We start from the raw sequence: 26224 nt of genomic DNA on the forward strand, positions 1-26224 counted from the left end.
TATTTTCTGGCTTGTATTATTTAAATCCAGTTTGTATAAATTGTATATGTGGGGGATGAAATAATGAATTTAAAATAAAGTATGACTGGTGCCTCCAAACCTTTGAACAGTTTTGTACATTTACAAATTCTGCACTTATTATATCAGTATGATACTTGCATATTAACTTGGCAATTTGGAAAAATTGCTATTTAGAAAAATAATCTCTTTGGGGTTCTTAGAGACAGTGTGTGACTCTAAGGTGACAGACAAACATCAGACAAAACAATGCAATAGTGTTATTGTCTTAGCTATCAGTCCAGTGGGACCCTATGCTGCTGAGGCCCATCTGATACTGGTACACCGGCTCTCTCGATGATGTTGGGCTTTGGGCGGGGTAGGCTGAGAAATCCCTGTGGACTCTCAGAGGTGACCCAGGCTTCCTGTGGTACAGTGGCAGATGGGCTGATCTGTCACACGAGGAAGCACCAGAAGGGGAGGAGGAAGAAGAAGAAGAGGAAGACTGTACTGATGGCAAAGCCCTCTGTGTACCAAAAGACACCAGGTCTGGAACCTGAGGTGCAGGCTGTGGCCGTTGCATAGATACCGAGTGGTGGGAGACGATGGATGCAGTGTTGGCTGTGCTTGTTAAGTGAGCACTGAAGGACTGGTAGGGCACAGCCTCAACAGTCTGCATACCATAGCGAGGATATGGCTGCACTGATGCCCACATGTTGCAGTTCAGGGAGGGTGGAGGCATGTCCTCAGTACCGGCTACACCTAAGGCTCCAGCCTCACCATCCATACCTTCATACATGCAGGCCTCTCTAGAGCCCAGTGTGTCACCACAGTATGGGTGAGACAGTAAAGAGGGTTCATAGGAGGAAGGGGAGCGGAAGTAGTGCTCCTCTGAAACAGCCGAGGGTGCCGCGTCAAGGTAGGGTCGCTTACAGCCTAGCTCCAAATGCCTGTTGTTATCTAGAAATAGGGGCAATTAAGACACAGAGATTACAAAATTATTTTTTTTAAATGTGTATTAACGTTTGGAAGAACCTGGCAGTGAACTAATAGTGAAATATACTGTATCTCCATACTGCTAAAAATATATAACACATTTTACCAAACAATATACTGTAGTACCTCTATGCTTGAAGCAATGATAAAGCAGACTGGACTCTCTGCCAGAAGGAAATGGGTTGGATAAAGGCTCCTGTGGGTCAGAACTGGATAGCGCAACCCCACTATCATACTGATAATGAGAGTGGACTTGCGGGTGGCCACTCAGGACCCCTGCACTGAACTTTCCAGCCAGATGGGTGTGTGATGTGATAAGTCGTTGCCGTGCCATGTTTTTGGAAATCACTGGATAGTCTTTCCTGGAAACATGTATTCAAATTCAGAAACATATTTATATAGGGTTATTTTTATTCTATTTGTACATTTTATTCACTGGTATGTCAGGGTTTTTTTAATTATTTTTAATGTACCCACCCCTGGAGTCTGGACACTCGGAGGTCTCCTTCATCACTACCACGAAAACCTTTGGCAAAGGGATTGTTCTCAATCTTTAACTGGGTAATCTACAAAAACAAGATGGCTTCAGACTCATATAACTTTTTTTATTTGGGACGTAATTATGCATCACATCAAGTTAACATCTGGTGCATGTTTTTGATATCCTTTGCCCTGTGATTTTGAATGTGACCTACGTAGTGTTTACCTTATGGTTTTGATAGGATGTCACGGAGATAAATGAGGTTTCATGAAACACATGGGTGCAGTAGGCCGTGTTCTTCGAACCAAAGGCATTGTTCTCATCCGCTTTGACGATGTGCAACCTGGGCTGGTATTTGTGCATAGAGTTCAGGATGATCTGGGAGTAGAAATACATTGTCATAAGTGTAACCTAAATAAAGAGTAGAGTGTTAATTTTTGTGGCTCTTGATCATTCATATATGACAGACTGTGAGGTATAGTGTTATCACTGCAAGTTGGAAGGGTAGCTAGAACAAACTCTACACTGGGTAGGACTCCACCTGTAGGTTATGATGTAGCAGTTATTGGAATATTATTAAGATTTTATATGTATAACATTTTAAATAACAGGTGGTTGTCAAGCATGTTGTAATTATGTGATAAATACTGATTAACAGCTCATTTGTGGTACGTACAGAAATTACCTAGCTATCGCAATAATAAACAGTATAATTTTATTTATAAATAATGTTATGTAAATACTTAAAGATGTTTTAGCTTAGTTACTAGTAGTACAGTGATTTAGGATAGTCATTAAAATAATAATCAGCTCTCCGTGGGGCAACCATTTCATTGTTTACCCTCACACTGCAAAAAATTGTCTTAGCAAGTGAAAATATCTTGAAAATACACTACCGTTCAAAAGTTTGGGGTCACTTTGAAATTTCCTTATTTTTGAAAGAAAAGCACTGTTCTTTTCAATGAAGATCACTTTAAACTAATCAGAAATACACTCTACACATTGCTAATGTGGTAAATGACTATTCTACTGTAGCTAAATTCTACTAAATGTGTGGTTTTTGGTGCAATATCTCCATAGGTGTATAGAGGCCCATTTCCAGCAACTTTCACTCCAGTGTTCTAATGGTACAATGTGTTTGCTCATTGCCTCAGAAGGCTAATGGATGATTAGAAAACCCTTGTACAATCATGTTAGCGCAGCTGAAAACAGTTGAGCTCTTTAGAGAAGCTATAAAACTGACCTTCCTTTGAGCAGATTGAGTTTCTGGAGAATCACATTTGTGGGGTCGATTAAATGCTCAAAATGGCCAGAAAAATGTCTTGACTATATTTTCTATTCATTTTACAACTTATGGTGGTAAATAAAAGTGTGACTTTTCATGGAAAACACAAAATTGTCTGGGTGACCCCAAACTTTTGAACGGTAGTGTAGTTGAAACGATCTAGCATTTCTGATTAGAAGAATACAAGACACCAATTCTGAGATTATTAAACCTAGTTCTAGATTGCAACCAATTGATTCTAAGATGTCTTATCAAGTAAAAATATCTGTCCATGCAGCAAGATAATTTCACTAGTATTAAGTAATTTGCTCCTCAAATTCAGTTTTCAATTTTTGGCAGTGCACTCGCACAATACTGGCCAATGAGAATTACTATAGCCACTTGTGGTGACTTAAGTTGAAATTAGAATGGTATCTGCTCTGCTCCCGTACTGTCATGGCACCTCTCTGCAGTATGCTGTGGTAATAAATGTTTTTTTTAAACACCATTTAGCTGTGTTCAGCATTTAGTATAATTGTATAAATTCTACAAAATGTGTTTTTGACTTGAATTTGTGTAAAATATCAAGCAAAGAGTTTCAAATATACTCAAACTCAGAAATGACCTCCACAAGTTCAATAAAAATGTAATGGTGAGGAAAACTTCACTGTAATGTTGAAATTTATATATATGATCAAGTGCAATAGAAAACAGCTATTTGATAGTTCCATATAATTTTGAATGATCTATAAATGAATGTCCAGGCTCTTTTGCACTATTTTGCATTGTAAGTAATCTAATTAGTGTGTGTGTGCGTGCGCAGATGTGAAAGGTGGTAGGCCACTCTGGCACCAGACTGCTTAGAAGAGCCGTTTGTTGGATGCTCATTGGAGCGTTAGTTCAGGGTCAAACACAGCACAGCTGTGTCAGGGCCAATGAGCATCAAAGTCAAGTCATCACTTTTATTACACAGACTCCCTGAGATTTTCCCTTCAGATGAGTCACAAAATCTAGTGTGTAGAGAGTGACCTTAGGTCAACCTGAGTGTCCTACTAATCGCACACTCACTCTTGCAAAAACAGACAGTAGCAACCAATTCATTGACTCAAGCATGCCAGTGGACATGTGACCCTTGGCCTGCTGGCTTGAGGTAATAATGTGATACAAGTTGCAGCATGAGATGCAGTGACAAACCTGGGTAAGTCTCTGTGATTACTCCTTCTCTTTTCATCTGGCTTCAGGTTTCCATTTTGAGCTTGTATCAGTGCTTAAACTACAGTACAATACCCTCTTAAAGTACTGGAATAGCAAGACTGATTCTTTTGTTTTTGTTATACACTGAAGACGTTTGGGTTTGACATTAAAAGATGAATATTAGACAATAGATCGGAATTTCAGCTTTCATTTCCTGATATTTACATTTTGTTTTAACTCAGCAACTTTTCAAGTGATCAAAAATAGTGGAGCATTTACCTGACAGGTATTGCTTGTTGCCATTATGAAGCTGAGATAAAAGGGGAAATCAAGTCGTTGCACAAGCATCCATAGGGCAGGGGTGAAAGTATCACAATCCACCGTTCAAAGAATTGTTTGGGAGCAGAATTATAGAGGCGATACTACAAGATGAAAGCCACTCAGCAGTAAGAATCAGAAGGCCAATTTGAAATTCACAAAAAAATACAGAGATGAGCCACAAAAGTTCTGGAACCAAGATTAACCTCTACCAAAGTGATGAAAAGTATGGAAAAAGAAAAGATTTGCTCATGATCCAAAATATCAGTCATCTGTCAACCATGGTGGAGGTAGTGTCATGGCTTGGGCTTGCATGGCTGCTTCTGGAACAGGCTCCCTAATTTTTATTGATGATGTAACTCATGATGTTTGCAGTAGAATGAATTCAGAAGTCTACAGAAACACTGTCTGCTAATTTACAGAGAAATACATCCAATCTAATTGAGTGAAACTTCATCATGCAGCAAGACACTCAAAACACTATCAATGTAACAAGGACTTCATCAGTGGGGAAAAGTGTAAGCTTTCAGACCGGTCACCAGACTTTAACCCAGTTGAACACTCATTTCCCCTCTTGAAGAAGAGACTGAAGGGAGAAACTCCCAAAATAAGCAACAATTGAAAGAAGCTGTGGTACAAGCTTGGAAAAACTTCACAAATGAAGAATGCAAGTTTGGTGATGTCAGTGGCATGTTGCAGTTTTTGCAATCAAGAGATATGCAGCAAAATCTCATCTCATTATCTGTAGCCGCTTTATCCTGTTCTACAGGGTCGCAGGCAAGCTGGAGCCTATCCCAGCTGACTACGGGCGAAAGCCGGGGTACACCCTGGACAAGTCGCCAGGTCATCACAGGGCTGACACATAGACACAGAAAACCATTCACACTCTCATTCACACCTACGGTCAATTTAGAGTCACCAGTTAACCTAACCTGCATGTCTTTGGACTGTGGGGGAAACCGGAGCACCTGGAGGAAACCCACGTGGACACGGGGAGAACATGCAAATTCTGCACAGAAAGGCCCTTGCCAGCCACGGGGCTCGAACCCGGACCTTCTTGCTGTGAGGCGACAGCGCTAACCACTACACCACCGTGCCACCCATCTCTAGCCGCTTTATCCTGTTCTACAGGGTCGCAGGCAAGCTGGAGCCTATCCCAGCTGACTACGGGCGAAAGGCGGGGTACACCCTGGACAAGTCGCCAGGTCATCACAGGACTGACACATAGACACAGACAACCATTCACACTCACATTCACACCTACGGTCAATTTAGAGTCGCCAGTTAACCTAACCTGCATGTCTTTGGACTGTGGGGGAAACCGGAGCACCCAGAGGAAACCCACACGGACACGGGGAGAACATGCAAACTCTGCACAGAAAGGCCCTCGCCGGCCACGGGGCTCGAACCCGGACCTTCTTGCTGTGAGGCAACAGTGCTAACCACTGCAACAGTGCTAACCACTACACCACCGTGCCGCCACCGTGCCACCCATGCAGCAAAATCTCATCTCATCTCATTATCTCTAGCCGCTTTATCCTTCTACAGGGTCGCAGGCAAGCTGGAGCCTATCCCAGCTGACTATGGGCGAAAGGCAGGGTACACCCTGGACAAGTCGCCAGGTCATCACAGGGCTGACACATAGACACAGACAACCATTCACACTCACATTCACACCTACGGTCAATTTAGAGTCGCCAGTTAACCTAACCTGCATGTCTTTGGACTGTGGGGGAAACCGGAGCACCCAGAGGAAACCCACGCGGACACGGGGAGAACATGCAAACTCCACACAGAAAGGCCCTCGCTGGCCACGGGGCTCGAACCCGGACCTTCTTGCTGTGAGGCAACAGTGCTAACCACTACACCACCGTGCCGCCACCGTGCCACCCATGCAGCAAAATATTAAGTGTAATTTAATTTACTTTAGGGTGGCATGGTGTCACCTCACAGCAAGAAGGTTCTGGGTTTGAGCCCAGTGTCCAACGGGGGGCATTTCTGTGTGGAGTTTGCATGTTCTCCCTGTGTCTGCGTGGGTTTCCTCCCACAGTCCAAAGGTTAGAGTAGGTTAACTGGCTACTCTAAATTGCCTATAGGTGTGTGTGCGCGTGTGCGCGCGCGCAGAAAGGAACTGGCCATCCTACTCCTGCAATTCTGGCCAAGTCAACCAAACATGGTTTGCCTCAAGCCCGGATCGGGTTCAGCAGTGATGATGACGATGACTTTACTTTAAGACTGTCTGTTCCAATAATTCTGATCACCTACAAATTGGGTGGTCTGAGAAAAAAAAAGTTTGTTTTTTAAACATATCTAGATGATATATCAGGGGATGCTGATATTTCTTCTTCTGGCTGCTCCCATTAGGGGTCACCACAGCAGATCTGTTCTGCATATTTGACAATTCCTGACACAACCCTCCCCAATCTATCCAGGCTTGGGACCGGCACTAAGTATGCACTGTCTTGTACAACCCCAGAGGTTGGGTATTTTACCTAATCTTTGATCTGCGGGGGAAACCAGAGCACCTGGAGGATACCTACATAGGCATGGGGAGGATATGCAAACTCCACACCAAAAGGCCTCCATCAGCCTTGGGGTTCAAACCCAGAACCTTCTTGCTGTAAGGCGACAGTGTTAACAACTACACCACCAATATTTACTGATATTTAAATGTTAAAATTCCAATCTATCATTTCATATTCATCTTTTGATCTCAAGCCCAATATAGCAAAACCAAAAGAACTGGCCCTGCCATTCCAGTGCTTTTGGAGGGGACTGTATATGCTGCTTATGTTACCTACTTGTTCCATGTAATAATACAGTAAATTCCATTTTTCCAAAGTTGTGACAAATTGTTGAAAGCCTATTTCCTGTTTGTACTGTTTTGTCAGGGTCCTGCAGTGAATGTGGTGTGGTCTCTTCTGATTGTGTACTCTGTACTAGCTAGGCTGCAGTGGCTCACAGTATGAGAAGCTGTGTGTATCCCTGCTGGTGTGGGCATTAATGCAGCTCAGCTGCCTCGTACTGGCCTCATTACTCGCCCTTATCACTTCCCAGTCCCTCAACTAATCCTGACAGACCAAGCCTGCATGAATCCGACAGGTTATGAATCTAATGAGTTTGCTTCTGATGTAATGGCTTCAGACAAGCTATCCAAGGGCCCTCTGGGCAGCACTGCCATGGTCACACTCCTCACCTCTGTTCTGGTCTCCCTTCCCCTTTATCTGAGTCTATCTGAATTTAATCCATTACATGAACTTCACATGAAATACCTCTGTTCCACCTTCCTCTGTCTGCAAGCATGGAGCAAGTTTTGTGGTTGTAGACTAAATCCAGTATTCCCTTCTGTCTAAACTGGCAACGTTTCATCTGTTTTGTTGATTAGACAAACCTAAGACCATGGTCAAGCCTTTTTTCACTGCTTAACAGTATTTTGTCCCATAACCACAGGTCATCACTTAAGATTTTATAACAATGCAATTGTAACACTTCTTTTAAAATCCCCAGTCTATCTTATAGTTAACCAAGAGATGATCAATACAGGTAGTCGTCGACTTACGACCTATGCAACTTACGACCAATCGACTTTACGACCGTCTGGTTATGACTGGCAAGTGTTTCCCAGCTGAGCTAGCTGAGCGTACGACGGTTTCCGCCCCAGCTCCTGGGAGCATCCAGCCTCTCGCCACGTACAACAGTTTCTGCCCCAGCTCCTGGTTTATGAAACGAGCAAATCCTCCCGCCAGCCCGAGCGCTGCAACAGCTGATGATGACGTAGACGACCCACAGCCAAGCACCAGTGATGCCAGCGGTCACTAAGTTTTGTATTTTGCTATGTTTTACATTTGTATTTTGGTATGTTTCAAACTAAAATGTTTTCTATTTTTCACACCTGTATTTCGTATTTTTTGTTTTGCACATATTAAACGAATTGTACTGTACACAGTGTAGTATGCAGTGTTTGACTTAAACCAAATAATGAGCCATGGTAATGAAATAAGAAAATGTTGATAAAATAAAACTTTAAGATGATTACAATATCATTACGGGGCGGCACAGTGGTGTAGTGGTTAGCGCTGCCGCCTCACAGCAAGAAGGTCCGGGTTCGAGCCCCGTGGCCAACGAGGGCCTTTCTGTGCGGAGTTTTCATGTTCTCCCTGTGTCCGCGTGGGTTTCCTCTGGGTGCTCCGGTTTCCCCCACAGTCCAAAGACATGCAGGTTAGGTTAACTGGTGACTCTAAATTGACCGTAGGTGTGAATGTGAGTGTGAATGGTTGTCTGTGTCTTTGTGTCAGCCCTGTGATGACCTGGCGACTTGTCCAGGGTGTACCCCGCCTTTCGCCCGTAGTCAGCTGGGATAGGCTCCAGCTTGCCTGCGACCCTGTAGAACAGGATAAAGTGGCTAGAGAGATAATGAGACAATATCATTACACATCACAACATACTTGCGTTCATTTAAGATAGGCCGACTTACGACCAGATCGGTTTACGACCGGTCAGTAGTAACCAATCGTAAGTCGACGACTACCTGTATATGCAGTACTGGTGGAACACTCTTACCTGTGATAAATCACTATAATACATGCCCTCTCTTGGCTTATTTCTTCAGCATATAATAAGTGATAGAAGTCATTATTTTAACACAAACTGTCTCTTACTGAGACCCTAACCCTGTTTATAAATTAGCTGGGGAAATTCCTTAGCGATTCACACTAAGAATGCAAAGGTTAATGCTAGCTTTCTGTAACTGATGTGGCTGATAAATTATTGAGATAGATGTGACTCCCAAAAACACGCTGTCACTGGCTTTTTTTTTTATCTTTTCTTTCTTTTTTGACTCCCTGTTGCACTATATCACTAAAAGCACTCATTTGATTTCCCACTTGGCCTTCTTCACAATTTTCTGTCATTATTCTTGAGGAGACAGATCAAGCAGTTAAGAAATAATGTTAAAATTATCACAGGAAGTGAGAATTGTTATGAAATAATGTAAATTAAACCAAATGGCTGGAGTATAGCAAGGACTCACTGTATGCGTTGCCTCTCAATGATGAAACACAATGGTGTTATTTCTGTGGAAGGTGTAGTATTTTTTTTTGGCACTTCTGTGATTTGTTTTATATGTATTATATTTCATTATAATAATGGAATAATGTGTTATAATAATGCACATTTTTAGAAAACACTTACATGTCCAAAAGGGTCCAGGTGGTTATTTGTTAATTTTAGCTTCTGAAATGAGACCAGCTGCCTCATCCAGTGAGCTCCTGTTGCAGGAGAGTCAGGGTGGACGTAGAGCCGCCCGGGCATGGCCGGCTCTGCTTTTCCAGCCACCATCCTAAAGAAATGAAAGATTTTATCTGCACTTTAGACAAGACCACAAAGCTGTGGCTTTCAAATAGAGCACTGTTTCATTTTCAGGAATCTCTTGCTGATGGACTACAACCATGCTGTGTCTACAGCAAAGACAATTTTTCAGTGTCACGTTGCTATAGGCTGCCAAAGGAAGTCTTCTACTCAGGACAACATTATAGATTTATCATTGTCATGCTTATGTCCATAGCATTAGAGGAATAATTCCTCAAAACCAGGGTGGCTGTTTTGACTGTAACATCATTGTTAATTATGTGCCTCTAAGGTGTCGCTGAGGAACTCCAGAACCAACATTGGCAAAGACTGAAATCCCAGTCTATCCTGCACATTGCTCGAAGTTGGTCATAAAATGTTGGTTCTCCTGAAGGAATGTGCAGTTTATGGAAAAGAATGGTTTTGTTTTTGAGCATTCAGTATTTTATTCATTCAATAGGGCCAATTGTTCATACATTTCAAGGTTTGCTTTGGTGGCACTGCCAGAGGTTCAGGGTCGCACAGAGGACAAAATATATTACTCTGTTGTTCTTAGCCTGTTAGTTTTGACAGGCTGCTCGCCAGCAACTTGGAATAATTGACTATGTGCTAATGACAATTCCCAGCAACAGCTGACATTAAGCAGTGTCGCAGTAAAGTTGTATGATAATCAGCGTTCCTTTAATGAGCATTTCACTCCAGATTCTGATACAGGAACTTTTTTTTATAGGAACGCTTTAGTTGTAACACACTGATTTTACATTACGATTAAGTAATGGGGACACTAGAGGTGACAAAAACCAGATGTGCCATGATCAAGTCCCTTGCTAAAGATAGATCTGATGTAGACTGATGGATCTACTCATGCAAAGTTTGCAGATGTGAGCATAGAGGAGATTTATGCATGGTTCCTTCTTCAAAGGCAAGAGGATAAACACATAAATAATGTGGACATCTTAAAACAGGGTTATATGCACTAATCTGCAGCCTTGCAAACTAGTTAGTGAACTCGGTTGCCTTGAGGTGCAAGCTACAGTTCAGCCAGCTTTAAAGTTCACAAATACATTTCTACAACAACTTACGGTACGAAAAGGACTGAAGCGTTGAGTAAAACTTTTCTTAATTTCTAGCCAGTTTGGGTTCAAGGGTCAAGGGTTCTTGACTTACCACTTGTTATCGCAGAACTTGTAACGGTGATCATCAGCTGGAACAATGTCGATTAGGAGGATGTACTTCGTTTTTGGATTCATCCCTGTGACTTTTACTTTGTAGCTGGGGAACATCCGCCTCGACACAGCAAAAACACATTTTTTTTTAATTTAGAGAAAATTAAAGAGTCACTAAGAAGTTTAACTTTTTTTTCTTTTTTTTTACTTGCAACAGTTTATACCAATTGATATAAGGAGTATACAGTGCACACCTAGGTTTGTATCTTTCCATGTTATCTCTTACACATAACAGCAAACTTTTTCTAATGTCACTTGCTTTTATTTGAACATTCATATCTCATCTCATCTCATTATCTGTAGCCGCTTTATCCTTCTACAGGGTCGCAGGCAAGCTGGAGCCTATCCCAGCTGACTATGGGCGAAAGGCGGGGTACACCCTGGACAAGTCGCCAGGTCATCACAGGGCTGACACATAGACACAGACAACCATTCACACTCACATTCACACCTACGGTCAATTTAGAGTCACCAGTTAACCTAACCTGCATGTCTTTGGATTGTGGGGGAAACCGGAGCACCCGGAGGAAATCCACGCGGACACGGGGAGAACATGCAAACTCCACACAGAAAGGCCCTCGCCGGCCACGGGGCTCGAACCCGGACCTTCTTGCTGTGAGGCGACAGCGCTAACCACTACACCACCGTGCCGCCCTGAACATTCATATAAGTTTACTTATCTTTTCTATTTGTCTAGATCAAATCCTTTCCTATGAATCCTCTCTGGAGTTGATTTTATCTTTGAATAGCCTTATGTAAATCACTGCTACTCAGAGGTGTCTCGTCAGCAATGAATACTGACTCTTTGGTTTCACCAAGTGACTCTTTATATGTAAGAACATCAGAGGAAGAGCTTTATAGGGGAATAAGCAGCACGATTGATCAAATAACTACTCTACATCTAGGACACAGAAGATGATTAAATCTCACAGTTACAGTTCTAGTTTGTTGGTCTACCGGCTCTGTGAAATATAGTAGCGACACCAGAAAAGCCAGGATGACAGAGAATATGTTAATATACCAAACTTACCAGTTATACAATGCATCAATGGAGCTACCTTCCATGACCCATCTTGGGAAGAAAAAAAAACCCTTCATTTCATCCCATGTGCATCAAAGTAAGATGCAAAAGGAACTATTACCCATATAAACCTTAAGTGCTTTTTAATGGTGGCTCAAAAAAGAAAGCAGTTTATATAGCACGCATGTCACTAGCCTCCAAAAGTTCCACCATAGAGCATCAGTTTATCTGGGGCTTCCTTTGACAACAGGTTCAACCAGCAGTCGTACATTTATAACTGTCTCTATATTCTAAATAAATGGCTGCAAAAGTGCAAGCTCTCAACTTTGTGTGCAGGAGTAAAGCTTCAAAGGCCTATGGCTGAAGAGTGGCATGTGAAGGGCAGCCAAGATAACATTAGCTCTAATACCCAGAGCGAGCGCTGGGATTGCAGTGAGGTAAGATCAGTGTCTGGTCCAGACCAAGGTAAGCTCTGTGTCTGGTCCAGAGCTGAAATCCAATCAGGGATATCAAGCTGGATGGGGTAATCCCAGGGAGGTGCTTTAAGCCATAGGACGATCGGAAACAGAGCTCCCTCTAAGCCTGTACTCTGAAGCTGCCTGCTACCAGTGTCCTTTCCCTTCTCAATGTCTCCTTGCACTGCAACGTTTTTTTTTTAAATTCTGTGTCACTTCCTATAATGAATGCAAATAAAGGCTGGTTGACTGATACTGTAGTGTTAATTTGGTCATGCTTGTCAGAATCAAGCTTGCATGTATAACTTCCAAATTTCTCCAACCATAATCACAAAGTATTTTTGTTACTATTTATGACGTTTTCTCGCTTAATGTTTCTATATGGACATGGCTTCTTTACACTCAACATGAGAATGTGCATGTGTGGAATGGTAAAGGATAAGGAGTGTGTCAGCATACGCGTACTGCCAGCTGTTTCTCTTAGCATGTTCCCTCTCTCTTTCTCTCACACGTCTGCTCTGCCAGTGATCCATCCTGTCTGTGGGAAGCGGCAGCAAAGCAAAGATCAAAAAGATGGGGATGATGGAGCACTGGGGCCCATTGGAGCCTGGGAGACGCTGATCAGTGCCCCCAAGCACGCTCGTTGACGGTGTGTGTACAAAGAGATGGCTCACACTGGCCGGCTGCTCTCACTCTCAACAGCCATGAACATGCTGGAGTCTTGGACAAGCTCATGCAATAACAAGCCACTCACAATCACTCTGAGGAGTTCTTCCAAAGTTCATCTGTGTAGAATAGACACCCTATGGGTGTGGACTGCTTTCTCACTCACTGATGCACTATTATGCTGTATTTTTCATTTTCTTGGCACAGAAAAACATCTTATCTGAATGTGCTAAAATATTTTTATTTATTCATATAGCAGATGCCTTTATTCACAAAGAAGCCATTAGATTTAAAAAATGAAATGAGATGTTGCAGATAAATATCTTATAAAACATTTGATAGTATTATCAAAAAAGTAATAGTCGTATAAATTCCACACTCCCGTAAATTAAAAATCTAGCTTTTAGATTTCACGGTATTGTTTGCACTTAGTGAAATTGGTATGATTTTATGTACAATGCTCTTGAGGCCATACAAACTGATTTGTTTTACAGATTTTCTAGCATTTTTCAACAGGTTTTTTTTTTTTAACAAAAACACATTTTCTCATGTTGGTTCAAATGATAATGATGTCATAAAAATAGTCTTGCTGCTTAAAAGACCGGGGAAAAATGATCAACAATCCATAAAGTCTCTACTTTAGACAACTTGTGTTGGAAATATTTAATTTCACTTGACCTGCAGTCAACACTCAATTCAATTCAGCCAGCAGTCTATTGTACATAATTTACTGTGATCAACACTAGTCATGAAGTTCTTATTGCATCAGTGTCCCCTGTTAGATCTCCTTTTTTTCCTTCTTCATTTGAAAATTAATATTTATCATTTAATGTAGATGTAGCATTTTTATATTTAATGAAGCTTGCACAACATAGGGTACATAGAAGCTTTGTACCCTTCTACATGTACATAGCTTTTTGTTTTTTTCTACGCTTTTTATCTGTTTGTACTAAGAGAGCTAAGTGAAACCGGAGTCAAATTCCTCGTGTGTGTTCACATACCTGGCAAATAAAGATTATTATTATTATTATTTCTGTGTATATTACTCATAACTGGATCATTCTTCTTCTGCTGCTGCTGCTGCTGCTGTGGCCATCCACACTACCCTCTAATAATACTGATTGTTAATGTGCAGAAACAGCCAGCATGAGCCAGTAAAGCAAAAGATTACACAGCGTAGACACAGCGCAGACACCCTTGGTAACTTAATACTATGATGAGACCTACTGCATGAAATCACAGTCCCTGTTTATGTAACAAGATGCATTCACAGAGGTACGTTGGTGATTTCTCTTAATAATTACAATTCACCAAATAGATGACAAATGGTTCTTAATCAGAAAAAAAAGCACCAAACATTTGTCTTCGTTGATCAAAACAAGCTGGGTAGAAAATTTTATGCTAAAGTGCGTTGAAAATGTCTTCATGTCTCATGGAAATGCTGCCTGAGAAGACAATCTCCATTGCAGCTGTGTGACAGTGCACTGCTTAGCTCTTCAAAGAGGAATTGTTGTGCACTCTATCAGCTGGATAAGGGAGGGTCCGTTTTTCACAAGAGTACAGCGTTAAAGAAAATTTTTGGTGACCTTATACATTTCCCACATAGAAACTTTGAGAAATGGCAGGTTATGACTGGCAGAAACCATTGACTCATTCTCTGTTTAATGCTCAAGCTCCTGCTCCTAATCCACGCTGTGCATTAAATCTAATACAAGGCAGCCGTTTGTGTTTCCAATTAAACATTCATGGACTGAGGAATTCCCCCTTGCTTTACAGTAGAATGAAACTTTATAAATACTTTATATAGTGATGATTTCTGTTAAATATTTTAAAATATTAGAATAAATGATTCCTCATTGATATTTAATTTGATCTAATAGTTCAGTACATTTTTGTATCGTGCTTTTAAGAATAGATATTGTCCCAACGCAACTTTCCATAAAATAATGATCATAGTTCCTGCATATACCCCTTCTCAGAACTTTAGTGAAAGGTAACTCGGTTTTCACTCACCTGCCTGCTTTAGTGATGATCATCTCTGTTCCTGCCTCATGAAATCGTTTCCAAAGTTCCCTCTCATGAAGAACTACTTTGATGTTCTCGATGTTCTTCATGCACAAAAAAAAAAGATAGAAAGAGTAGGACAGCACTCGGCTTTCAGGTTATTGCATTAAAAATAATTTGATTTTACTTTATTTGCAAAGAAATGCAACTTTAAATTTGTTTCCTTACTCTATTACTAAATTCATGAAAAATGATAGTATGCTCACTTTTGTAGTTTTGCTCACTCTTATCAAAATAATGTCACTTTTTTCAGTATCAAGGCAGTCTAAAGAGTGTCAAACCATCAGGCATCGTTTTACCTGGTCGACTTCATTGTTGTGGTGGATGCTCGGGGCCACGGGCAAGCCCAGATGTGAGGAGTCCGTAGCAAGCTCACTAGACTGTGCCACAGTCACACCTTCATCAGCCACAGCTGAGGCCTTTTCTTGGAGCATCTCTGAAAAAGTAAAAAGAAATGTTCTGAATGAGTATTATTAAAATGTTTAATTCTGTGTCAATATTATAAAACGCCTTTAAAAAATACTTTAAATAACATATGGTTCATCAATGATCTAATATTGTTGCTTTCAGTGTATACAATATATACAAATAATTATGAATAATTAGTAATGATAATAATTTAGTCTAAATTTAATTACTGTTTATTTCCATTACTGGTATAAGATATTGATTTAAAAGGGTTTGTTTAACTAACTTAACACTGTTTAACTAAGATTTAACTGATTCAGTTTGGCATGACAGGGCGACATCTTCTCATATCCATTATTCTCACTTACAGGTTTAGTAAACTGAATAAATAATTTATAGCACTTAAAAATGTAAATCTGAGACAAGATTTTAAATCTAATAAAAAAGCTTTTATTTTTTATTATTATAATATTATAAAACACGCACATACTAAAATTTACTAACATTATTTGTGAATTGTGAATAATGCAATTCAAATATTAATAATGGTATGAAATATTTACATGAGATTTAGCTAATATGTAACTATTGACTATTAATTTAAATTTAAGTAACTATTATTTATTTTACATATGATTTTCGAAATCAACTTATTGATAAAGGGTACCTGTGATGTTTCAATGGAAACATGAGCTGATGATGAATGGCCGCTATTTTTGTCCTTGAGAGTGTAGTGATATTATACAGTACACACCATGAATGCTAAAAATTGATTAACATTTACATTCCAAAGAGAAAATGTCATAATATGACCTGTCCTCTTAATTTCATGGAAAAGGTTGAGATCCATTTGTTCTTAAAGTATTGCCTGCCTAAATATTTATATTTCCAACATTACAGCACAGTTTTATGTAAGGAGGCCTAAACACTGCTGATTCCATTAACAGAGGTCACCATCTGAACCCCTTCTCCCACGACCCTTCAATGCTCATACAAACATCATGAAAGGTACAGTTTATAGTGACGTTATCGCCATAGCCTGTTGTCCCTGTGTTGCCTATTCCAACTAGCCAACCAGTCATGTCCTGAAGCCCTGTGCCCTTTTTTCCCTCTAATCTCACACCTATAAACAGTGTGAGTGTACACCCTTCAGATAAAAGGAGAGGAGCAGGATTCCATGTAAACTTGGGCAGACATTTGCAGCGGCTAATAAAGATAAGGTCTGACAGCCACAGTGAAGCTGCAGCAAGTCAGCCGTTGACTTTTCCAGTCCAAAATGTGCCTTTCACTTACACTGTTTAACTAAGCCCAGTGAGCGAGAGCTGTGTTTATATCGCTGTCACTCTAGACATATAATCCGTTAAACTATTCTTGGAAGATACTGCTTTTTACACACTGGGTTTGGAGAACCTATAGTCCAAAGTCCTGAGAGATAGCCAAATTTGCACTGCACCTCTTTTCCGGAGGTGCTAAAATTGAGTATCACTACCATTTTGTTCTTGATTGATGTTGGTATAGTTGGTTGTAATTTTGAAAAACTGAAATGTGTTTGTGTTTGTGGTCGACAGGAACAGGGGATGATTTTCAGGCTGTTTGAGGCTTTCATTCCAGGTCTGGCTTTGGCTGAATAATACAGGTAAATATTCACGTACATGTTCTTGAGACAGCCCTCATAAATTTACATCTGACCTGCCATCTTGTACTGTAGCTCTCGTTCCCTGTGATGTGCTTTAGGCTCAAAAGGACACCGAGTCCTAATAGAACCAAGCATCAAAGTTCCCATCCAGTGTGAGTAAATGGATTGTATATTTTTGCCAGTTATTGGTGTATATGAATATGACTGTATGGGCACCACCTTCCTTCATCTCACGTTGTGAATACAGAACAGTGAGCTTTAATGACCCTGGGCTGAAATTGTTCATATTTCACTTGTTGCTAATATGGTAAAAAGAATGCAAAATGGTTTAAAAATAAATAAATAAAAGCGCTGCCAATTCCATGGTCAGTATGTTCACCTTTTCATTATTGCTGGCAAATATATTAGAAAAAAAATCTCACATCAGGTCTATTAAAAGCAGGACAGATTTCTGCTATGGGTATCTGGTAACTAATTAAATGTTAATCAATGCATCATAGACCTAAACTTATTAGCTACTGAAAAATTACTATTAATAATTTAGTAACACAGTTTTCTGTGGGTTAGTGGTGATAATAAACATGCATAGTCTTTTTGGCTGTTTTGTTCATCATCAATAACATATTAAATTGCATTGCTCTCGTATTTATTTATCCATTTTGTGGATTTAAATTGTTATGCTGACTGATATTTCTGAAATAAAACTTGTAATTCTGTCTAACCTTTAGTAAAGACAAACTTCATACACTTTATAACGCAGTGTTAGTGAGTGGAATGGAAATAAAGGTCTGTTTAAGCAACAACAACAACAACAACAAAAATCCACGAATAGACCCAGTTTATTTCTGTACACAGAATGTAATGTAAAATACAACAAATAGGCTGTTTAATAAAAAGTAACACTATCTATTTAACACTATTAATTATTTAATTTAAGCAAAGCAGCTTATGGTCACTTGATGTGCTGTAGTCATGCTGGATAAAGTCACTCAGTCAAATCTTATGGATGTCTAATGCCACTGAATAAAGCGACATGCATATCTTGAATATCTTTATTGAAACAGATCAACGATAAACTTTTATTGAATATTTTATAAATATTGTATTCATAAAATATTCCTGTAGGCCTTTTTAATCCAGCATTTCACTTTTACTGATCAGAAGCTCTCTGATTATTGATTCTTTACACATATTTTTTTTTTTTTTTTTTTTTTACATTTGAACACTTTTTAAACGATTTAAACTGTTAGACATGATGCAGGCCCGAGTCATGTTCATATCTCTACTGAGGCTGTGTGTATTTTTTACACACCACACCAGCTGAGATGGAGGCAGAACCCTGAACAGGCCTGAAGCTCTGATACCAGTTCCAAGTAATTACTGACCCCTGTTTCAACACCATCTAACGTTTTACTTTTTCATGCAGAAGTAATATTTGATATTAAAAAAAAAAAGCAGGATAAGATCAGATACATCCAATCTAGCTGAGTGAACTCTGAAGACTGTGTTGTGGTTTTATTTTTAAGATCTGGGTTCTAAAGCCTGATATTTATTCGTGCCTATAAGTGGTATTATAAATATTACCTCATTAAATCGGCTATTAGGTGCTGAATTGCTCCTCCATCTCCTTGCAGAAAGCAGGAGCGAGTCCTCGGTGCGATTCGGCAGGAAGTTACGTCCGGGTTAGTGCCCGCGCTGTCTGCTCAGCATCTCCTGTCTGCGTCAAGGCGATGGATCTAACGGTTCTTGCGCAAATACTCAGTTCACCAAAAACACACCGATATTCCCCCGGAATGAAGGTTCTGAGCTCAGCAGCAGCAGATGCACTGGAGGTTTTGAGTTTGAACGCAGTGTTTTCTTGAGAATACACAAAGAGGACTATCCTGAAGAGCTTGATTTGTTAAGACAGTGGGGTGAATTACAGGGCTCTCTCATGCGCTCTCCCCCTCCCTCTCTCTCTCTCTCTCTCTCTCTCTCTCTCTCTCATCGCTGACGTCGCACTCGATAATAACACCTATAAGCGGCCTTCAAACTGTTCCTCTAACTCGAGCAACCACAACACCAACACTTCTTCATCCCTCTTCTGGAAAAAAACAAGTTATCAGTCTCGGAGTCAGACATGGATCCTGATCTCCTCCCCCAGCTCAGATGATGATGATGATTGTCAGTTATGGTGAAATCAACAGCACAACTTCAAATTAAGAGACGAGTAGAGAGTCAGTGTGTTGGAGTGTTTCAGTGTAAACTCATTGTCCAGAGGTATTAAACCTGTTCAGGAATGATCCAGATCTAAAACCTATTTCAGCCATGCTTCAAGGTCAGGGCCAGCCTGGGGGGCATGTGAAGAAGAGCTGAGACTCATATGTTCTGCTGTTGCTTTTTGTTATTAGATTAGATTAGATTAGATTCAACTTTATTGTCATTGCACATGTCACAGGTACAAGGCAACGAAATGCAGATTGCATCTCACCAGAAGTGCATAGCAGTAAATAACATAAGTGAAATATAAATGTACAGGAAGGTATGGAATGGTATAATGATATGATAGGTATTTACAGTATGTACAAATGTGCAATATGAATGAACTATAGTGCAGTGGTATGATATATAGATATTTAACACGGTATGAATAAACAGTAGTGCAAATGGTGATAGTGCAGTGAAGTCAGTTCAAGTCAATTCAGTTTGTTATATGATATATATATATATATATATATATATATATATATATATATATATATATATATATATATATATATATATATATATATATATAAATATAAAATAAGGGTTTGACAAGTGCTCTGTGGTTGTTGTTTTGTTCCCTTGCTTAGTTGTATCTGTACACGCAGGATTTCATTTGAAATTGGTTGAGGATTTTGCTTTAAACGCCTATACATATCCAGTGAAATATGATTGCGGTTTTGGAGTAAATTGCTCGAAGCATAACGCTGAAAGATCGATAAATCACCTGCAGGCCGGTGAATAAAGCTCTGGCTTTATTTCTGCTGCTGACACGAGCAAATGAAGGGCAACTGCCTGGATCTGCCTCTCACAAAACACTATTTCATTTTTACAGGTTAATGACAAAAACGATGATCCTGCCAAATGTTTCTCGGTGAACGAATTGGACAAAAATAAGAAAAGAAAGAGAAAAAAATATATATATATATATATATGTATTATATAAAATAATGAGATTTTATATATATATATATATATATATATATATATATATATATATATATATATATATATATATATATATATCGGGTTTGAAAAAACAGACATCAGTCAATAATTTGATTAAAGAGAAAGATCAAGGATGCTTCTTAGATCCCTTACACCTTTTCTTCAATATGAAGAATATCTGTATTCTGTTTGCTAGCTCTACGCCATCAGATAAGAAATACAGATATAACCAACCAGACTAGCTAAACTAACTGAACCTTAGCTAAAAATTTACCAGAATATAAAAAGTAATACATTATTGACCTGTCCGCCATCATAAAAAAATAAAAATAGCCTAATAATATAAACAGAAATGAGAATGAAATCAATGTTTGTTGTTTTACAATTAAATAAGCTACCTTGGAGGAATTAGGCCTACTGAATTTTGTTCACTATAATTATAAGTGGTTATAAAACTATTAGCGGATGATACTATTAATAGTAATAATAATAGTAATAATAATAGTAATAATAATAATAATAATAATAATAATAATGTATTATTATTATTATTATTATTATTATTATTATTATTATTAATGGGTGTGATCATACGTCAGTTATACACTTTTATTTTTGTATGTTTATAAGCATTTACTTTGAAGTAGAGGCTTTGATCAGTTAACGGGTCAATTGTCTACTTCAAATAAAAATAGTTTTTGATTTTATTTACTCAAATAAAAATAAACAAGAGTAAGATTAATACGGTCAATTACTGTTTGTTTGTTTGTATCACAAACAAACGTTACTTAATGTATTTTTAAGTATAAACAGAAATATTAGATGTCTCAAATGGTTTACATGAAGCACCATACAGTAGCTTTAACGTCCAAGACCAAAAGTGGCGCCAGAAAGTCCTGTAAATCTCAGATCCACACCAAGGCCTACAACTTCAGTCCTTCACTGAGACATCACTACATTATGTGCTGTGTATAGAGAATAAAGATGAGCTTATTCTGTTCACTCTTATAATCTCGCAAAAGAGTGGCTCAGATTATCCGACAGCAAAATGATCTTCTAAGCTCGTGGTAGATCAGAGTTATGTGTGAATAATCTCATTAGAATATAATTATGAAAGATTAACCTGTGTCAAATCCTCTGTTAAGGCCGCTCTTATAAGATGATGATCTGATGTGTACACAAGGCCTGAGCTAAACAAACACTTCCAGCTTCTCCTCCAGCTCCAGCAGGCTGCCATGTAACCACTCCATGATCCATTTCATCACTGAAACCTCTGTTTTTGATGTGCTCCTGTACACTGTCTGTACCACACGTTATTAAAAACGCTCTTACCTTTGGGTTGATTCGGGTACAAAACCTCTGGGTGTCTTTTGCGGGGATTTCTGAAAACCAGACGCGTTATAATACCGCACCGTGCTATAGAAGATGCCGCTATAAAGAGGATGAATTTTATTATAGGGGCTGAATTGAGCTGGCTTTCTGAAAGAGAATTTAACCTTCACTCACTCCCACCGTCACGTGGTCTAAAAATTAGAAGCAGGAGCAGCTTTAGTGTGTGTGTGTGTGTGTGTGTGTGTGTGTGTACACGAACACACAGATTTTCCAAAACTTTACAATCTAACTCAACATCCATCATGTTCTGATGTCACAGTGCGTGTTTCCCCCAGAGAACCTCGATGTATATATATTTTTGTGTTTAATTATAACTTTTTTCCCCAAACTAAATACATTGTGATATGATAATGTCCACATATTTTCGTATCATCAGATATAAAATGTGATTAAAGACAGAGTCTAATAGTGCCTTAAAATGCCTAGTGATTTGTATTTTTAAGAAAATGTTTGCCTGTATAAAAACGAACTGCATTTGGTATCCAAGAAATGTGTTACTGGGAGAAATCAGTTGATGTTTAAGCTGAAAGAGCTGCATAACATTGGGGTTTCATCCCTTTAAAATTAGAGGGAAATTAACACTTTTAGCAAAATGTCTTCCAACGTATTTTCCACAGCTGGTTTATATTATTATTACTGTTGTTATTTTCCTTTAATAAAGCCTTTTCCACAAGAAGAATGTATTGGAATCATTCTCATGGCTACAGAACAAAGATCATTTAAAGGAACGCATTCAAAGTGCAATTACATGCATAACACCAGATGTGTTAACACATGAGTGAGAAACGAGTGTGTGTGTGTGTGTGTGTGTGTGTGTGTGTGTGTGTGTGTGTGTGTGTGTGTGTTTACAAAGAAATGGCAAGAAAGTTTGTAAAGTGACATTTTGCAAAAAAAAAAGTGTTAATTTCCCCTGTGCATACCTAATTTAATTCTTTAATTCACTAATAGAAGTATTGTCTCTCCGTGTGTGTGTGTGTGTGTGTGTGTGTGTGTGTGTGTGTGTGTGTGTGTGTGTGTGTGTGTGTGTGTGTGTGTAAAGTATTGGGGGAAAATAAAACCGTGTAGCAGTCGTCATATTTACGTGAACTTCCTAAAAAATTTAATTGTCATGAGTGACGGTAAGTTAATACACAAATGACTATTAGACAATAGGAACATTATAATTACAACTATAATAATAATAATAATAATAATAATAATAATAATTATTATTATTATTATTATTATTATTATTATTATTATTATTATTATCTTAGTGCTGTTTATTTGTACTGTTTTAATTTCCATTTATTCACACACTCTGTACCACATATTATAACACAAGGTTGTGTATCATCCCATCTGAATGTACTAGTACTGTATTATGTGTATTAGTAAATAAGCATTAGGTGTATTACTAATAATTACCACTCATACTATAGTGTGTATTAGTAGTACTAGAGGAGACTCTCTCTCTCTCTCTCTCTCTCTCTCATCTGCTTTTGTCACACAGTTTTACTTCTCTCAATCTTACCTCTTAGTATTTACATTTCTGTCTTTCTATGTTGTCTAAACATGTTCCATCTGACTGTCATCACATATGTCACACACATCTCACATCTGTACATGCAGTCTTTCTGTATGTGCGGCCATCCATTCAGTGACCTTCCAGTGTAACCATGGCTACGGAAACCTCAGCGACCAGCTGCCCTGGAACCAGCATAACATCATAACACTGTAGACATGACCTCAGCTGTGTGTGTGTGTGTGTGTGTGTGTGTGTGTGTGTGTGTGTGTGTGTGTGTGTGTGTGTGTTAAACTTCAGAGAACCTACTGTATAATCGGATGGTAAGATTTTGCAGCTAACAAAAAAAAAGAGATATGAATGCAAATTATGAAATTATAGAGCCAGTGAAGGCTTACTTCCACAGCTGAAAATTTTACTCTGAGAAAAATTTTACAACAAATATTTTTTTACAACAAATAATTTTACAACAAATAATCCACGATAGAGAGTAATAAGCCTACTGTTTAACAGTTGTAAAGTAACCACTAAAATTCTGCGTGTTTATTTTATATAATAATATTACATTCTCAGTAGTATGGTCAGTAATACAGGCAAAAACAGGCATTTTACCATAACATAATAATTAAGCCTATGTTTTTGAAAAGTAGAAATAATTGACCACATTCCAAATGAAGCGCAGTGTATATTGCTGCAGCTGAACACACACACACACACACACACGCACACACACACACACACACACACACACACACACACACACACACACACAAGTTTGTTTCACTATCCTTGTGAGGATTTTGTATTGACATAATTTTTAATGCAGTTGATTAATGCTGTGCCTGCACCTAACCCTAACCTTAACCTCAATAATGAAAAGGTAACGTTTTGGCACTCTTATTTATTTGCTTATTTATTTAGTTTATTTTCATAAAAAAACCAACAGATTTCACTATCTTTGTGAGGATATTTGGTCTTCAGCAGTGTATAAACACACACACACACACACACACACACACACACACACACACACACACACACAATACTGAAGATATCAAATCTATGAAACATCTATGGACTTATGTGATAAAAAATGTTTAAAAATTTTTTCATATTTTAGATTATTCAAAGTAGCCAGCATTGACCTTGATGACGCTTTGCACATTATTGGTGTTATCTTAACCAGCTTTCATGAGGTAGTCACCTGGAATACTTTTCAATTAACAATTGTGCCTCTACGCTAATTAGTGCAGTTTCTTGTCTTCTTAATGGGTTTGAAATAATTAAACAGTAAAAAATAAAAATACAGTAAATATCCCTATTCCACAACTGTAGTAATCCATATTATGTCAAGAACTGCTTGACTAAGTAAAGAGAAACGACATCCATCATTACTTTAAGACATGAAGTGTGTTTTAATTAATAAAAATAAAAAAACCATTGAATTAGGTGTGTACAAACTTTTGACTAGTAATATATATATATATAATACGTGTGTGTGTGTGTGAGAGAGAGAGAGAGAGAGAAGGAAAACTATAAAACATATCTAATTACAATAAACTGTGAATGTAATGTATGTGAACTGTGAAAAAAGTAGAGTAACTGTTTTATAGCACAGCATGGTGGCGTACCAGTTAGTGTTGACTCAGAGCTCCAGGGTCCCTGGTTTGTTCCTGAGCTTGGGTCACTATCTGTGCAGAGTCTTGCATGTGCCTACATGTTTGTTCTGGATTCTCTGCCTTTTTCCCCAAAATATGAATCAGTAGGTGAACTGACCATGTTAAACTAGGGGCTAGAAGTGAATGAGTGTGTGAATGTATGTACACATAGTGCCCTGTGATGGATTGGCATTCCACTCAAGTGTGTATTCCTGCCTTGCTTCCAGGTCCATCACAATCCTGATCAGGATACAGTGATTACTGAAAATAAATGAATAAATGTAATGTTCTTTAGGTGAATGCGAATTTCAATGACCATCAAACAGTGAACAGTAAATAATAAAAATACAGTAAATAGCCCTATTCCACAACTGTAGTAATCCATATTATGTTAAGAACCACTCAACTAAGGAAAGAGAAACGACATCCATCATTACTTTAAGACATGAAGTGTCTTTTAATTAATAAAAAAACCCATTGAATTAGGTGTGTCCAAACTTTTGACTAGTACTATACATATTATAGTATATGGTATATATACATACACGTGTGTGTGTGTGTGTGTGTGTGTGTGTGTGTGTGTGTGTGTGTGTGAGAGAGAGAGTGTAAAATATCTCTAATTACAGTAAACTCTGAACAGGATTCCTTTTGTCCTGCAGTTACACATATTTAGTATATAATTATATGACTTAATATTTTAATGTTCTTTTATCTATTTCACATCTGGAATTTCCAAACAAAAAAGAAAGAGAGAGAATTTTCAAAATTTTGGTATGAGGTCTTTATCATTTTTTATCATACTTTCTGTAAGTTGACAAGCCTAAAATGCAATTTCATTGCAATACTTATGATGGATTACTTATAGCAGATAGATTTACAAGGGTAACCAGTTAAACCTGACTAGAAAATCCTATAAAATGGGGGCTGTATTTCAGAAAATTCCTATCTTAAATCCTAAGGTAAGCTTACTATATGACAAGCAAACCCGTCCCCTGCCCCCCCCCCCCCCCCCAATTCATATTACAGAAAGTGATTCTATCGATTTATTTCACAGCAAATCTTGAGGAAATCCTGAACTAGTCCTGTTACCTAGCAACTGTCCTGTCACCTGAACTAGCTATGTTACCTCAGAACTGATACCTCATATAGGGCTGTTAGCAGGGGTGGAAAATATTTGAGTATTTTTATGTAGACTATTTATATTTATGCTTTACTCAAGTGTTGTTGAAATTGAACATTTGTAGGCTATTCACTACAAATCTCAAAGGTCTCTTCTTCTCTTGTCCAGTCACTGACTGCACGCTGTATAAACATAGAGGTTTGGCCTCCTGAACATATGATTGGCTTTTTATTTGAGCTTCTGTTTAAATAAACTAATCATATTAATCAGTATAGAAAAAGTACAA

At 38.6% G+C, this 26224-nt stretch overlaps 1 protein-coding gene across 1 annotated transcript; it reads right to left on the bottom strand.

Annotated features, from left to right (window-relative positions):
- Nucleotides 1-286: 286 nt before the first annotated feature.
- Nucleotides 287-15462, bottom strand: tbx4 (T-box transcription factor 4). The gene is made up of 8 exons (XM_060898082.1): nucleotides 15328-15462; nucleotides 14978-15072; nucleotides 10764-10883; nucleotides 9441-9588; nucleotides 1700-1852; nucleotides 1471-1559; nucleotides 1120-1355; nucleotides 287-957 (listed from the first exon to the last, which is right to left on the bottom strand). Exons 1-8 carry the CDS (start codon nucleotides 15460-15462, stop codon nucleotides 287-289), a joined length of 1647 nt encoding a protein of 548 aa, XP_060754065.1.
- Nucleotides 15463-26224: the final 10762 nt, after the last annotated feature.

The sequence above is a fragment of the Neoarius graeffei genome, chromosome 17 (genome assembly GCF_027579695.1).
Source record: "Neoarius graeffei isolate fNeoGra1 chromosome 17, fNeoGra1.pri, whole genome shotgun sequence".
Classification (NCBI taxonomy): domain Eukaryota; kingdom Metazoa; phylum Chordata; class Actinopteri; order Siluriformes; family Ariidae; genus Neoarius; species Neoarius graeffei.

Coding starts and splice junctions, on each gene's coding strand:
- tbx4 (XM_060898082.1), bottom strand. CDS start 15,462: ATGCTCCAAGAAAAGGCCTCAGCTGTGGCTGATGAAGGTGTGACTGTG. Junction 15,073..15,327: donor ACAACAATGAAGTCGACCAG/GTAAAACGATGC, acceptor TTGTGCATGAAG/AACATCGAGAACATCAAAGT. Junction 9,589..10,763: donor AAGTTCTGCGATAACAAGTG/GTAAGTCAAGAA, acceptor TCATTTCTTTAG/GATGGTGGCTGGAAAAGCAG.